We start from the raw sequence: 15,339 nt of genomic DNA, 5'->3' as shown, positions 1-15,339 counted from the left end.
TTAGGGTTAAGTTTCAAAATGTACTTATTTTTTCCAATCTAAATTATTATAGGTACCTACAATCTACATATAATACAATTATATGTAGATTATAATACTGTTTTTTACAGTATTATAATACAGTTTTATTAGTTAACTTTTATTTAAAAGAAAAAAAATATCTAATTCAGAAATCCGCATATCAGTATAATCTCTGGTATGGATACTACAGGAACAGTGCTAAAATATTAGCATTATTTGTATCATTATTTTGAAGCGATTAGGTGGAAAGTTAAATGAAAAATATATTATATAAGGGCTTGGCTAAATATTATGCCGTCCGTCGCTATGGAGGTAGAATCGTCGTGGGTCGAAGGCAAAACTTATACGTACTTTACTCCCGCGGTAATGCGCCCGCCGCGCCGCCGTTACAAACTACGCACTACGCAGTAGGTACCGCCCGCCGTTTACCACCTCCAAAGCCGCGGTCGTGCGACGCAAACGCGCGGCATCCATCGGTCTCGACGAGGCGGCGCGGCGGCGGCGAAGACGACGACAACGACCACAGTGTGCGTACTGCGTAGCTCTCCGGCACCGGTGTCTGCGACCTACGTTCAGATCAGTCGGCCCCGCATACACCGAAGGTACGTTATCGCTACGTTTGTTTGCCACTGGCAGTCTGCTCGTCGTGGGCAGCCGTGGCGGTAGTTCACTCATTGACGCTCATTTCTCGACACTCGTGGCCACGCGTTCTACAAGTACGACGTATTGAATATCGTCCCACCGGTAAATCGACATTCGCAAAACTCGCTTGTATTTTTTTTACTATTCGATCACACTAACTTATTTATTTATTTGCTTACTTCCTTATTTTTTCTCGTCAGCGAAAAACATTTTCCGGTTACCTACTTTTATCAACGATTTCGCTATCAGCAAACGGCCCTTATCCGTACTGCGCGAGGTAAAACATACTAAACACCTATTCCGTTTTTTTACCATTATTTTTTGAACAACAATAAACAACAGTCGGTTATAGCAACATCGTGAAATAAAAAAAATCAGTTATAAATTAATAATATATTTCATTATATCCTAATCGTGTTGTAGGCGAACCGTTTAGGAAACCGTATCATAAGTCGAACACAGCCAACGGACCGTTGTCGATCACCGCTTTGACGTCGAGGACTACAATGGCATGTGTCGTTAACGTATGATTCTTCAAAAGCCGTAAGTAGATTCATTTGTTATTTTGATGACGATAGTGCAACTAGAACAGAGTAAAATTGTTTTAAATGGAGTTCCATTTAAAAGGTCTCCTACCAAAAATCATTCCTAGTTGCGTCATTCGTAAACTCATAACGTAGATAACAATATAGATTCATTGTAGTAACATTAACACTTTTGTAGAAACAGTTTTTATGTATTTATTTTGAGTACCTTGGAGAATACAGTAGTTAAAGTTTGGTCTTGCGAGGTACACAAACATTGATCGAGCCTTAATAGATACGCATTAACATCATTTATTTAGTATTAACCTTTGTAATATTTACCTATTTAGAGTTAAATAAATGCTTGATAATTTAGTAAGCTGATAGTTTGTAAAGCACACAACAATCTTGTAATATTTTGGTAGAATTTTTTCAACTAATAATCAACAATAGTTTGTACATTTGTAACCTTTAAAGTTTTTTTTATCACTTTTTAAGTTATTGTCAATTACAATGGCTGCGCATATTAGTCCACTACAATGTACTTGTGTTTATTATAATTTTTCACTACCTGTGTGATATTCGACCATTAGCGTTGAATTTCATTATGACTTCTGTTAAAAAACTACAAATGTTCATATGACTTAACATCTGTTATTTTTTCAATTGCTTTGTAGTTATTTATTGTTGACCAAATATTTGCATATAGTTTTGTTACATTTTTTAAAAGAATACATAAAGATTCTGAAATCTAGATAGTTTTCATTTATAATTATTTTTTGGTAAATTGATTGAATTGTTGTAAATATTATGCTACAATATAATTATTGTTTTGCATGAACCTAATGTAGTATACAACCTAATGTTGTTAGATGGGTTTTATTAGCACTCGATGCAATTCAACTATATTATAGCAACTTATCGTACTGAATGTTTCGAAAAGCGTTCACCAAAATCGTTTGATTGATCATTCAAAACAAAAATAGTATAAAACATTAAAATTTATAATTACCAGCAACATGTAAATACAAATTCCTAGATATTTCACTATTTGTGTATTATACTAATGTGAACGTTTAACTTTTGTTGAACTAATAAAATAAAATATTTATAACATTATAAATATTTAAATATTATTTATGACAAATTACAGCAAATTGTTTATTTTTCATTACCTATTCAATACAATATGCATTGCTCAGTCAACAAATATTAATCTTATGTTTAATATATATAGGTATATAATTAAATAATTTAAGTTCACATATTTGCCATAAGATATAGTATTTTTTCCTGTATTTTTTTACCTAGCTATAACTTTTTTTTAATACCTATCTAAGGTTATCTCTTGGATCCTACATACATATAGATATATACTTACAGCCTATTCTTTTTTTTCTCATGATCGTGATTTCTCAATTATTATTGCTAGACGTAATTTTCAATAACCTTTCATCGTTTTACGCAAGAAGTTTGATAGTTCAAATGGGTATAGATAATTGAAATTCGTTAATAATATCCTATGAACATTTTAATGGTACTAATTTTTTTCCAAACTATCAACATAACGGCGGATAGATCCCGTTTTTAGTGCAACCCTTATCTAAGTATATCTTGCATGCCCTTTTTTCATTAAAACTTTATCACAAAAATATATATTGTTATTTATCATATAGAGGATTCAGAGCAAAAGTGAACCAAGTCCATCACAGCTGTTTTCCAGTAATTGGCTCCTAAAATGTTTTTTGCATACATAATGACATTTTGCAGTATTGAAATGAACTAAGAACTTGGTTCAATGTGCTGCATATATTGATACGAGGACCTATATATATTATATAGGTAATCGGTTTTGAATAACCGAACCATTATGACACGACGATTTAAAGAATACTATTTATTGATTGTATTTTGTAACCGGTTGGAAATTTATTTTAATATCTCTAGATTTCAGTTTTGTATGTTAATAAATTACTGCCAACTATAGTTTTAGCTTCGATGGAATTTTTTTCTTTTTTTAGGTGAAGTTTTGGGTCGAAAATTAGACCAAAGGTAAGTCTAGAATGGCGCTATACCTAACATGTATAATTTTCTCAAAAATCTGTAGTCAAACTTTTCTTTTATTAAGGAAAACCAAAAAAATAGGCGATAATTACACTTTGACCGCAGTCAGTTTTCAGGTGGACATGTGTAAGTGAATCAACAATCCGAAAAACATTTTCATAATCTTGTTTCTTTCATAATGAATGAATAACTACGACAACAAATTGTTACAGACAGACCTACTCAACATCAACCCTAATCGTACCTACCCTAATACTAAAAATACAATTTTAGCACATTATTGACAAAGATTTTATCACTTTCAGTCTTAAACATTTCTATAGATCTATGATCCCTCCCATTACAATATGCTCCGTCCCCACTATGCCCCAATCCTAGTCATAATTTAATCAACGTCAATAATAAATCAAGGTTGTGACTTGTATGAACCTATAAACGTTTAACTAAATTGTAATGTCCTCGTGAAAAAAAATCGAGAACACATCCTGAAATTGTGGTATGATTGAATTGAGTTGAGATCGAGTCTCCCATTTCCCACAGGCAAAATCCGTCTATTTCGTTGCTTGTTGGTTTGTTGGTTAAAACTTAATATCCACAAGTCATCGCGTTAACCCGTAGGAATAATAATAATAATAATATATATGTCCACTGACCTCGGCCACAGCTTAGTTGTTGAGGTATTCCGAAGGACGGGAACCACGTGAGATTTATTTTGGGTCGTTATACAGCTTAATGGGTCTGAAGGAAGGCGGTCTCAGTACGGTCATAATTAATTTGTGTAAAACTCGTTAGGAAAATTATTAATATAATTATAATAAATGAACGGTAATTTCGGATCCGACAACATAATCGTTGAGACTTATTACGGTTTTTTTTTTGTCCGGGACGCGGTTCTGGTAAATACCGGTTACCAGGTTATCAAAACGGCGGGCGATGTTTCTATATAATGGCTGGCGGTGTCACGCTGCAAATCAAACGTTAAATAATAATTATTATCGCCGATCCGTTCGCTCGGTAAACACAGACTCGTTATAATATTTTCTACAACACACAAATAAACTTACGATCTCCGTATAGGTATAGTTTGCCTTTCCAAACCTCGCCCGAACCTCTCGAATAGATTTTTTTATTCTATAATAAATAAGAGAGACGAACGTTTAACGCCGAGAAAATCACGTCCGCCCAGTCTAATTTGGTCAAATTAAATTTTATGACTGTAATTATCGCTTTCGTTGGACGGATTGGCTCGTCTGCCCCTCCAATCCCAATCTACTATCAAAATTCAAATAGTGTATCGTTTGTCTCACCGAAATTCGCACATTATTTAACGTTCGTCTGAGTACGCAGCACATTATTGGCATAGATTATGTGGATTAACTGATTAGACCACTGCTGGGATGTGTTTAGCGATTGTTTTTAATGTTTCTTAAGCCTTGCCCACTTTGCGTTTCCTATGTGTTTCTTAGTTTTTCTCAACTGAACACATCACCACATAATTATTGTTAACGATATGATAAAATAAAAGGCTAATGTGAATAGGACACACTAATGTTACCAGCTGTTATCTAGCACTACTAGTCGTCTCACTGTTTTATTAATTGTTGAAATAAAATGAATACAGTAGTACCATCAAAACGTTAAAGATTTCGATTATGTGTACTAATCTTTTGCAATTTGGTGAATTAATGAAGAGTTTCTGAGTGAATTCCTGAGGGAGGTAATGGTCCAATAAATATGTTACAATAATTACTGAAATGATCAAATCAGACTTCTTTGGTTACAAGTTAGGTGAAAACAAATCTAATCAGTCCTATTATTGTGGTAACACGGCGTGCACGGGAAAGATTATATTTGAGTTCTATATGGAATAGGTTTCCGGTGTGACACTTGAGAAAAATCGTCACGACAAATAAAATAATGGGGAGTCAGCTGAAGGGATGTGTTCTGCCTAACTTGCACTATATTATCATTAAAATATATTTTATACAATAGTATATCGTCCTGTATGTCCTCTTATGATATTTGAAAAAAGTCTAAAAAAACGCTGATTTCTTCGACACTGTTCGCTGTACGTTTATTTCATAGGGCTTCTTTTATTTCTGGAATTATCTTTTTTCTACTAAATCGGGTCTTGTCTGCACATAATATAAGCAGTGCTCCAGAATAATGTAATTTTATTAATTTTTTTGTTCTCAGATATTGACATTTAATTGGTTCATAGTACTGATCACATGGCACAAAGGTCTTACCGGTCTGAGAACTTTGCCCGTGTCCACTTCAAACGCGGAACCCCAGAGCCATCCGTTTCTACTTCTTCTACCGTTTCGTCAAGCGGTAGTGGCCGACGGCCTCAGCCAATCGGCGGTTCATCTACAATGGCGAGTGCCGACGAGCCGCAAACTGCCAGTGGCCAGAAACGACAGCAGAAATCTGCTGTGGTCACATTGGAAGCTCCCAGGCCACAGAACCAACGCGCGACCAACGAGTACGTGGAGACTCCGTTTTTGAACGCTTCCGGTGGATCCGCCAGACCTAACAACTCTGGCAATCCGACAGCGCCGGCCACTCAGCCACGTTCGTCGGTGCCAAAGGAGGATGGAATCAAAAGAAGCGACAGCTGCGGCGCTACTAAATCGGTGGATTCTAAAATCCAAAAGGAAGATCAAAATGCACCGATAAAGCCGCAACAACCGAAATTGCCGCAACAGCCACAGCAAGACGCACAGCCTCTGCCACCGCAACAGCCGCCGCCGCCGCCGCCGCCGCAACGCGGGACACAGCAACAGCACAAGTCCATCATTTGCCCGATATGCCATAAGTGCCGCTGCAACGCTTGCCACGTCTCCGGCAAAATACGCGGATGTTCCATTTGCGGCGATCACTTGTACGTGAATCCCACGTCGTGCGTCGAGTGGCTCTCGTGCATATGCTGCTACAGAGCTTCAGTATACCATTGTTACCCGAGAGAAGACGAGACCACCACCGATTTGTGGATGAACAACCCATGCTCTTGCATTCCGCAGGACAGGGTGCAACGATTTTCGTGCATATCGCTGTGCACCTTGTGTTTACCGTGCATCCTGTGTTACTGGCCACTGAAGGCCCTCTCTGATCTGTTCCAATGGATTTACCGGAAATTATTCTCAAAAGGCTGCCGTTGTCCTCGCCCGCCCCCAAGGAACGGTCGCCACGGCCGTTGAATTGTTTGCGATTTATCAAAATAAAAGCTCAACTTGAGATCAAAAAAAAAAAAAAAAAATGTTTTAAGAAAGTAGAAAAATTAGATTCAGTAGAAATATCTTATAATCTCTTCTCAAAGAAAACGGTCGCCGAAGCCACCTTTAAACGTAAAAATTAGTTTCCTATTTATTGTGTGTATACAACTACATAGTTATTATTACTATTATTATTATTATTATTATTGTATTTAAGATTATTTCACTATGATTGTGACTTTTACGCTTAAAATGTAGTGATTTCTATTAGAAATATTTAATGAGTGTGTATTTAAACTATATTATATACATTTTAGTGACACTTTACCATTATTATTAAATGTATTTTACATTTTTCTGCTTGATTCGTTTACGTCTTTTATGCTATTTATTAAGCGTGTTATTCGTTAGTACAAAAAAAAAAATGTTAGCTATTAATTTAACATGTAGGTAATATATTATATCATATTATTATACTATAAACAACAATTACATAATGTAATTTTCTTAGATTAGTGACGTTCACTTTGTTGTTAGTAGTAAAAAAAAATAAACAAAACCAATTGGTTATGAAAATATTATGTATTATGTAAAATATTAGTGTTTTTTCCGGTACTTAATATATACTTGTGTGTGTTATAAATGAATGGAACGTGTTTTTTTTTATTAATCAAATTTTTCCAAATCCTAATCCAAATTTCTGGAGTGGAAAACCTCAATGACCACCTGTTTTCCTATTCGTCAAAATTGCAGAATTTATTCAAATCAACATGTCAACTGCCGCCGTGGAAAATTCAATTATGAAAAACATTGACTCATCAGCCGTGTAAACTGTTATTACTGTGACTTTGGTAAGGATTGGTTTTAAAGAGGTAAACAATTTTAATAGTATCAAAGCCGAAAGAGAAAGAAAAATGTATTACACAATTATGGTATTTTATTAAACATAATTATCACATCCAGGAAAAAATATAACACTCCGTCCGATTGTAAAAAATGTTTTTTTATTTACAAATTACATATTTTTACCTTTAAATTATATTATGATGTTGGCGGTTCTGGTTATACTGTCGATAACGGTCGTTTTTTAAAAAAAATTTTATACTAATGTTCCAAAAAAAAAAACGTTTTTGACCAGCTCGCACGAATTGACAAACTATTTCGTTAAATCTCCATATCAAATACAATGTTATTGTTATAAAAAAAAAAAAAAATTCTCTGAGAGGTATGTATTATTTTATTTGTACAGAATACAAGTACAAGAATGTACACATGTTGTTTTTGAGGAATTTTGCTTTAATTGAAAAAAAAAATATATAACACCAAATGCACACATTTTTTGGTATCTCAAACACGTATGTGTAAAATTTTTTTTTATAAAGTAATTATTATTATTAAGCATAAAAGTATAACAATAAAAATGAATAAGCGTAGAGGGTAAATTTTATTTTGGTGGTAAATGTATTGAAAACTCATCGTGAAAAACATTTATGTAAAATAATTTTCAAGCAAATTATATTATTTTAGTTTAAATTAAATAATGTAAATAAATACAAAAAAAATAACTTTAAAAAAAAAACATTAATTTTAAAGCCAATTAGTATTTTTTTTCGTTTCTTATAAATTCAAAGAAAACATTATATATTTTATTGACAATAACAATAGTTGTTCTAATAATTATTCTACCATGTAAAACTTGGCGAAAGTTAATCAGGTAATATTGCAAAGTAAGGTGTGTCGGGTTCATTGCCTCAGTGTTGAGAGATGTAGTATTATAATAATAATTAAAAAAATAATTATATTATAACTTAAATTTAAAATGATTTTCTTATTTACTCGAACATGAAAATATCTATAAACGAGTTAAAATATATTATGCTCAACTAAATATTTATTTTATTATATAACTATTGAATTGATCTAACATAATTTGAGGAAAAAAACAAACAAATTATAATACAGTTAAAATTATTACTTACAACGTATATTTTACTCAACCGAAATATATTAAATTTGTTCGGTGTCAGATTTTGTGCAAGAAGTTGTATTTTCTCAAAAAACCTTTAATTGTGAAAAAAAAGAATTTTACAAATCTCAATTAGTTTAGTAAACAAATTCAATGAAATTGTTTTAAACTTCAATAAACCAAAAGATAGGAAAATTTTAATTTCAATTATTAGTAATCGTAAAAAAAGGACATTAGTCCAACTCTTAATGATAGTTTCAATTAGGCCACCAAGCTATACTAATTATGATCTAGACTATTCGCAAAATACCGATTTCCAAATTAGCTATTCCGCCGCCCCCAAGGAAGATTGTAAGAATGTACATGGAGAGAATAATATTTTCATGTTACTTATAATAAACACATTTTTTTTTCTACCTTATACGAGTATGATGGCTTACAACTTTTAACAAGATTTGTGTCCCGAGGAAGGGGATTTATGTTGCGGTGGCTTCTGCATAATAATATTATAATATTTTGAAAAGGAATTTTAGAATAGGTTATAATATGATGATTATGTTATTTCTTACCACCTATCCAAAAAATAAATGATGTGTTTTTGATACTGCTAAAACCGCTTTGATTAAACTGCTAAAAAGGGCAACACCTTGTTTTGGCCAATACAGACTTAAACTATTTTTGCCTAAACTCATAATGACCGATTCCGTTTTTGGACACTTCAATGCACTAAGCCATTAATGAAATGATTTAATACCTATTTATAAACAGTAAAATTAATTTGTCAGCGCTCCTTCATATTGTATTGTCGTATGGTGTATTAATTATTTTGGTTTTATCAAACATTTTTTACTACAAGGTGATTCTTTTAAAGAGGTCCACAGTCTACACAATATCTACATACATCTAATATACAATGTGATCTCGATTTTTCTCGCAACTCCCAAGGATTTTTATCCCCTCCTAAATTAGTCATTTTTATATTAGCTTTTGAAACATAAACGGTAACGTATATAATATTTTATAGCTAGTTAAAGCTTAAATTGGTCGATAACCAGTTTTAGATTATTATTTTTAATGTTGAAAAGTTATGACGAGAAGGGAAGTGCGGTTGAGTAATGCGCGCAGATAAAAATAGTACTACTCTTTACCCTTCGTCCCATCCTAAGGGAAAAAAATCAATAATTTATTAAACCCTATGAGATATTAGGTGAACCACTTCAAAAAAAGTGGTTGTACAATGTAATAAACTAAATGAATTAAAAAAAATATTTCCATAATCTAGCTTGAATCACAGTAGACTACCGAAAACGACTGATTTTCACACCATTGGTTTCCAAATGTTATTGGTTCAGTGTTAATATTGAAGTGGCCGAATAAGTTTGTGTCTATCTTTGCCGAATAGGTTCCCTTCCGCCCGAGTAAAATAATTTCTTAAATTCATTTCTAGCTGATATTAAATTAATAGTCTATCTGTATCCGGCATACCTCCCATCTAGATAAAACAGCTGTATATAATTTGTTTGGTATCCGAACTCGACACTGCTGGCTAACAACATTTTTAACCATACCTAGATATTCTAGACAGTCCTAAGTCTGTGTAAAATGGGAAGGAATTTGTTGTTAGCCGGAACAATTTTGAATATTACATACCTTTAACTAACTATCCCGTAGCACCAGAATGGATATTATATTATTCGCGGGTTATTTTTATTATAAAACGTTGTCACAATATTATCGTAATTTAAACGGTAAAATGAATTGAATCATAATTTATTATCAAAAGCGTAAATTATTAACAAAAAAAAAACAAACTTTATTTCGTCCCAGCGGGCAGTATATCTACTACGTATGCACGTTAAACTTAATTAAATATCTTGGCTGGAACGATAACCGTCTTTTCTTTTCCCCATTCCGGGCACCTTAACCCATTATTATCATATGATTAATTTATACGAGTCCGGCTTTTTACTATTAAATAAAAATATATATATCTACGGTCATTGGTTTTGTATAATGCACCACCTACCTTCGATTGCTGGACGCCGAAGATGTTGCCGTTGTGTACGTTCGGGCGGAGGATTACTTATTATTACCTATCATTAATTTTTTTTTTTTACGTTTTCTTAAACTATTAGTTTCTTATAAACGGACGATCGGACGACATGGATACCACGATAACTATAAATAGACTATGCGTTCGTATCGTACCGTGCTGTGTGACCGTATACCGTACTGTGACCGTATACCGTGCTGTGACCGTATACTGCGCTGTGACCGTACACCCGGTATGCCGCGCGTGAATTGTGCTCATGGCTACTACTCTTACATAATAATATTGTTCTTGAGTGTGCGGTGAAGAGGTCGATGGTAGCCGAGCAGCCAAAAAATATGTATATTATTCTCGTGCAAGCTATTTCCAAGCAATAATTACGGCGTTCTTATAATATTGCTGTGGTAGCGGCCACCGCCGACCAAGAGGAAGGTACACAGACATAAGAGACGTGACGCGAATAAATAAATCCAAATGGACCAATATGTAGTAGGTGTTAAAATAGTACCTACCTATATGTTTTCTTACAGCGAACCGGAAATCTCTCGTATTCTTTATTCGTCGAAATTTCATTATCGATAATACAATTATTATTGTTTTCTTCTTTTATATTAGTATAAAATATAATAATTATTGCATTTTGTCCGTTCGGTCACGTCGCGCGTTCGGTACAACAAATACTACCCATTGTCCGGTCGTGCATGCAATAAGTAAACAATCTCAGCTCTGCAACGTGACACTTTGACGAAAATCTCGACGAAACCCGATTTTTGACAGGGAACCAGATTGCCTGTTACGATTTTGATGATCGAATTTGGAGGTGGGAAATATTTGATTATGATAAAAAAAATACAAACACACGCGAACGACTTTGTTCAATAAGAATCGAGTGGGGCCTGTCCCGACCAAAGGACAGAAGAAGCACACTGAAATCAATACAAAAACAAAAGTAGTGTACAAAGTATATCTATGGAAAAAAAAATCAAAGACGATTATTCTTATAATATATCCATTTTACAATAATAATGACATAGTTTATTATACTATATACTATATATGACAAAAGATGTTAATTATGAATATAACATAATTATTGACAGTTTGTTGTCGAAGAACACATGCCGCCAGTGGCCAATATGTTTGCTATGCAAATCTGGTATTGCTTAATCTGACTTGTTAAAAAAGTGTATTAAGGTACACCACTCAAAACTAGCAACCCATAGCAAGTTCACTGTTAATCAGAACTAATTTTTATGCCATTTATGACAACCAAAGAATTTGGAAAAAATCACACCAAGAATCCGAGTGTATCGGTTTACTAGAATGATAAGGAAATAATAATTGAAATGATTATCAAAAAAGTTTAAAGTCATAACATACGTATGACTTAAATTATTGTCCAGGAGAAATTAAATTCACTCAAATGTCAAGACTTGATTTGATGATAATTCTGCAAAAACAAAATATGATTTTTATTGAAAAAGATATACGTTAAAACTCAAAAACTTGTTCTAAAAATGATTTTCGGAAACCAACATTTTTTACAACGAAATATTATAAAAATAATACAAATTACATTTTATTACAATTTCTGTAATGTCTTCTGGGGTTTTGTTTACATTTTTCACTTTTTTTAAAATGTTATAACACTATTTAATATAATATACCAATCAATTAAATGTACAAAGCCTATGGTTTATTACCTTTTAATTTAAAAAGTAGTGTTTATAACTTACTGTTGACACTCGGTGTGGAATTTAGTTCTTCATTTTAACAAGTTTTTTTTAATTAAAAATGCTTATCATTTAAAATTTTTTTTTTTTACATGAAAAATATACAACATTCAACTTCAAACGTTCTTCAGTTTTCTTCGAACAGTATTATGGTGAATCGTCTTACACATTCGGGGTTCGCAACGAACTCGAAGACTTCAGTTTTTTACATTTGATTCGAAGCTAAAAAAAGGAAATGTTTTTCAATATTGCGTGTGGTTTTTCCAAATAACTTTTTAGTCGTCTGTCTAGTTTTTTTATATGAACTACTGTTTGAACAGAAACCATAATTTGTGGTTAGTTAATTGAATAAATTTGAGAAGGTCAAAAGTTGACGAAGCAAATCAAAGGTTTTTAGTTTAGCCTAATTTTAGGATATAGTATAAAGGAAATTTGCCAAGTTAAAATATTTTACATATGAAAATGAAAAAAGTCATTTGAATGGCTCTAGTTGTATGAATCAAGTCTAATTAAAAAAAAGAATAGTCTTATTGAATTACAGAGACTTAAATCAAACTGTGCGAGTTAATACAATTTTCAATATCTTAATAGCAGCTAGATCATTTTTTGTTATTGTTATACATACATTTCAATTACTAAATGTATCCAGTAAATTTGTTCGAAAGAAAATAATATTTTGAATATAGTTCACGCGTTTGCATTAATGGGTTTTAAAGTGAATTAGGGTCTTATTTTATATCGTCTTGCATTTTTTTTTCTGTTTTCCGACACTTTTTGAACTACAAAACTGGAGCCGGGGAGAGGGGGGTTTCGAGGTAAACTGTCTCTCCGTAGAACTTCCCTAACCAGATTGTCTGCCCACGCTTATGGGTTATGATATAAAATGTCGTTACTTGTTTGAAAACTTTAACTTTACTGTACGGTATAACATCAAATATGTTTAGAGAGATAATGGAGTACCAAAGCAGCTAAGTAGAAATAAATATATTTATGGAAGAAACTGATAAAGCCTAGTGCCAATCAAAGTGAAAAATAAAATTAATTTTCCGAGATTAGCTGCAGATGAACTATTGTGTATTGATCAAACTTGAAAAAACCAATTAAAGTTTAAAGTAAACTCATCTAATGTTTTGTGCTGTATATAATATTCAGTTTAGTCTGCGCCAACGCGAATAAACAGACAATACAATTCAATTATATATTTTCAAAATCCCGTCTTGTCTGAGATCTTAATCCACAAACTTTTCTTCTATATTTAATTTAGAAGTCTGTATCTCAATTTCTATCCCATAATAATAATGTTGCTAAAATGTTTCATATAATTATGACGGAAATATTTGATTGTTTTACTTTAAAGTGAGGAGAGAGCTTACGTTGTATTTGTGTTTATGTTCTCTGGTCGGGCTTAAGTATATATTTAAAGGAAAGGCGAGGGGAGTGGAGGAGACATATTGTAGTATAATGCGAGAGACGGCAGGGGAAGGGATGTGGATGAGTGGGGAAGTGATGAGAGAACGGGATATGGAGGGATAGGGATGGGATAGTGATAAAGGCAAATCGATAATTCCGGATAACTGATAAGAGATTTATTGTTTGTATATATTGAGCCGGGCAAAATAATAAACATAAATAATTAAATAAATATATTTTTTTTAAAGTATTTAAAAAATATTGCATTAAATATTTTCTCGAGTTCTTCAATACAAATTTTTTGGATGAGTAGGCTATGCCTTCGCTCTATTTGCGCCACTGTTACCCAGAATGTCTAATATAAATAATACAGATGGGGGGGTTATGTTCTAACGTCGCCTTAATAGTACCGTAGAAGATTTGGTTATCATATTATTTTGTTTAAAATTCAAAACGTACCTTGGCTATGTCGTACGGGTTAACGATACGCATCCTAATAGGTATAATAACGAGAACCCGATGGCCGGTGTGTCTTAAACCGCTTTCACTGGGCCTATTGAGTTTTTATATTCATTATATATTTTTATTTTACGGTTTACGACCATCGTATATATTATATACTTTGTTAACTCCTACTTTTATGTACCTACCCGGTCTACACACACACACACACAAACGTAGTATTATAATATAGATACTATATACTTATAGGCACCCAAATCGTATCCACGCTTAGTGTGTATTATTATTATTATTTTTTTTTAACTAAAATTTAAATGACACGTCATAGTTATAGTTGGTGTAAAAAATGAACCGAACGGCAAAATAATTATGTAGATACATATATTAGAAGAAAATTTATTTTTTGTTATATTTTTTTTTATGTTTCAAGAGTAGGAAGATTCCCTATATAAGACGACTTTTAATTGGGGTTAATTAGTTTTTTAACCGCCATTTTAATTGGATGGTCTCGACAATATTATTATTTATTTATTTATATTTATATTATACAGAGATAATGCGAGATGATCCAATTAAAGAGACGGTCTAGACGAACTAAGGTTAGGGTTTCCTTCATTTTTAATAAGCCCCTGAATTACAGAGATAAAAGAGATTAATTTCCGGCTAAATAGCTGGAAACCGTTTTCCAATTAATTTCGTCGTTTCCATTTTCTTGAAAGTACTCGGTGATCCATTTAACGTAAGACGCACATTTTAATGGAAAATTATTACAGTTTTGTAGTTTTCTTTTTTGAAAACAGTTGAAAATGTTTTCATTTATGTTATTGAGAAATTAATATTAAATATACATCCACCTACATTTTCATTTAAATTTCAAAAACTTAAGAAGGTAGGTGAATTGCGTTTTAGTAATGTGCGCTTCTGCGTCAAATAGTACTACACGCCCCGTTCCTTTCTGCCGTTCTAAAATTTCAATTTTAAGAAGTTTAAAAGTAATTACTCAAAACTGATTATCGACCTAATCTAACCAGTAAACATTTTCAGCACATTATTTTTATTTAAAAAAATTAATTTAATGTATATTTAATATTTTATTTTTAAACATTCCACTCTTCGAAATCACATCACATCTCTACAAAGACAAGTGTCAAAAATATTATTTCGGTTCTCAAGTATACTAAGTTTACACTTGGAGCTTTTACTCCATACTTTTAAAATATTTTCAGCCAACAGTTGTAACCAAAGTTTCGAT

General features: G+C 32.6%; 1 protein-coding gene across 7 annotated transcripts; it reads left to right on the top strand.

The window, feature by feature from the left end:
* The first annotated feature begins 502 nt into the window (after positions 1–502).
* LOC126836643 (protein sprouty) lies at positions 503–6,931 on the top strand. Of its 7 annotated transcripts, none has more exons than XM_050570218.1 (4): positions 542–940; positions 1,087–1,206; positions 3,209–3,239; positions 5,448–6,931. In XM_050570218.1, exon 4 carries the CDS (start codon positions 5,483–5,485, stop codon positions 6,449–6,451), a length of 969 nt encoding a protein of 322 aa, XP_050426175.1. In that variant the 5' UTR covers positions 542–940; positions 1,087–1,206; positions 3,209–3,239; positions 5,448–5,482; the 3' UTR covers positions 6,452–6,931. The 7 variants fall into 7 exon arrangements, with proteins under 7 accessions (XP_050426181.1, XP_050426175.1, XP_050426178.1 ...); XM_050570221.1 differs by lacking the exon at positions 3,209–3,239 and having other exon boundaries at positions 543–765; positions 864–940; XM_050570219.1 differs by lacking the exon at positions 3,209–3,239 and having other exon boundaries at positions 543–792; positions 864–940.
* The last annotated feature ends 8,408 nt before the right edge of the window (positions 6,932–15,339 follow it).

The sequence above is a fragment of the Adelges cooleyi genome, unplaced genomic scaffold (genome assembly GCF_023614345.1).
Source record: "Adelges cooleyi isolate 19-005CV unplaced genomic scaffold, UGA_ACOO_1.1 ACOO_flye_CR_arks_rails_tigmint_CR_PRNA_247, whole genome shotgun sequence".
In the NCBI taxonomy this organism is placed as follows: Eukaryota; Metazoa; Arthropoda; class Insecta; order Hemiptera; family Adelgidae; genus Adelges; species Adelges cooleyi.
The sequence above is the reverse complement of the archived record's forward strand: the minus strand, read 5'-3'. Positions and strand labels throughout refer to the sequence as shown.

Excerpts from the sequence above, each read along its gene's own strand:
- LOC126836643 (XM_050570224.1), top strand. The coding sequence starts at position 5,483 with ATGGCACAAAGGTCTTACCGGTCTGAGAACTTTGCCCGTGTCCACTTC.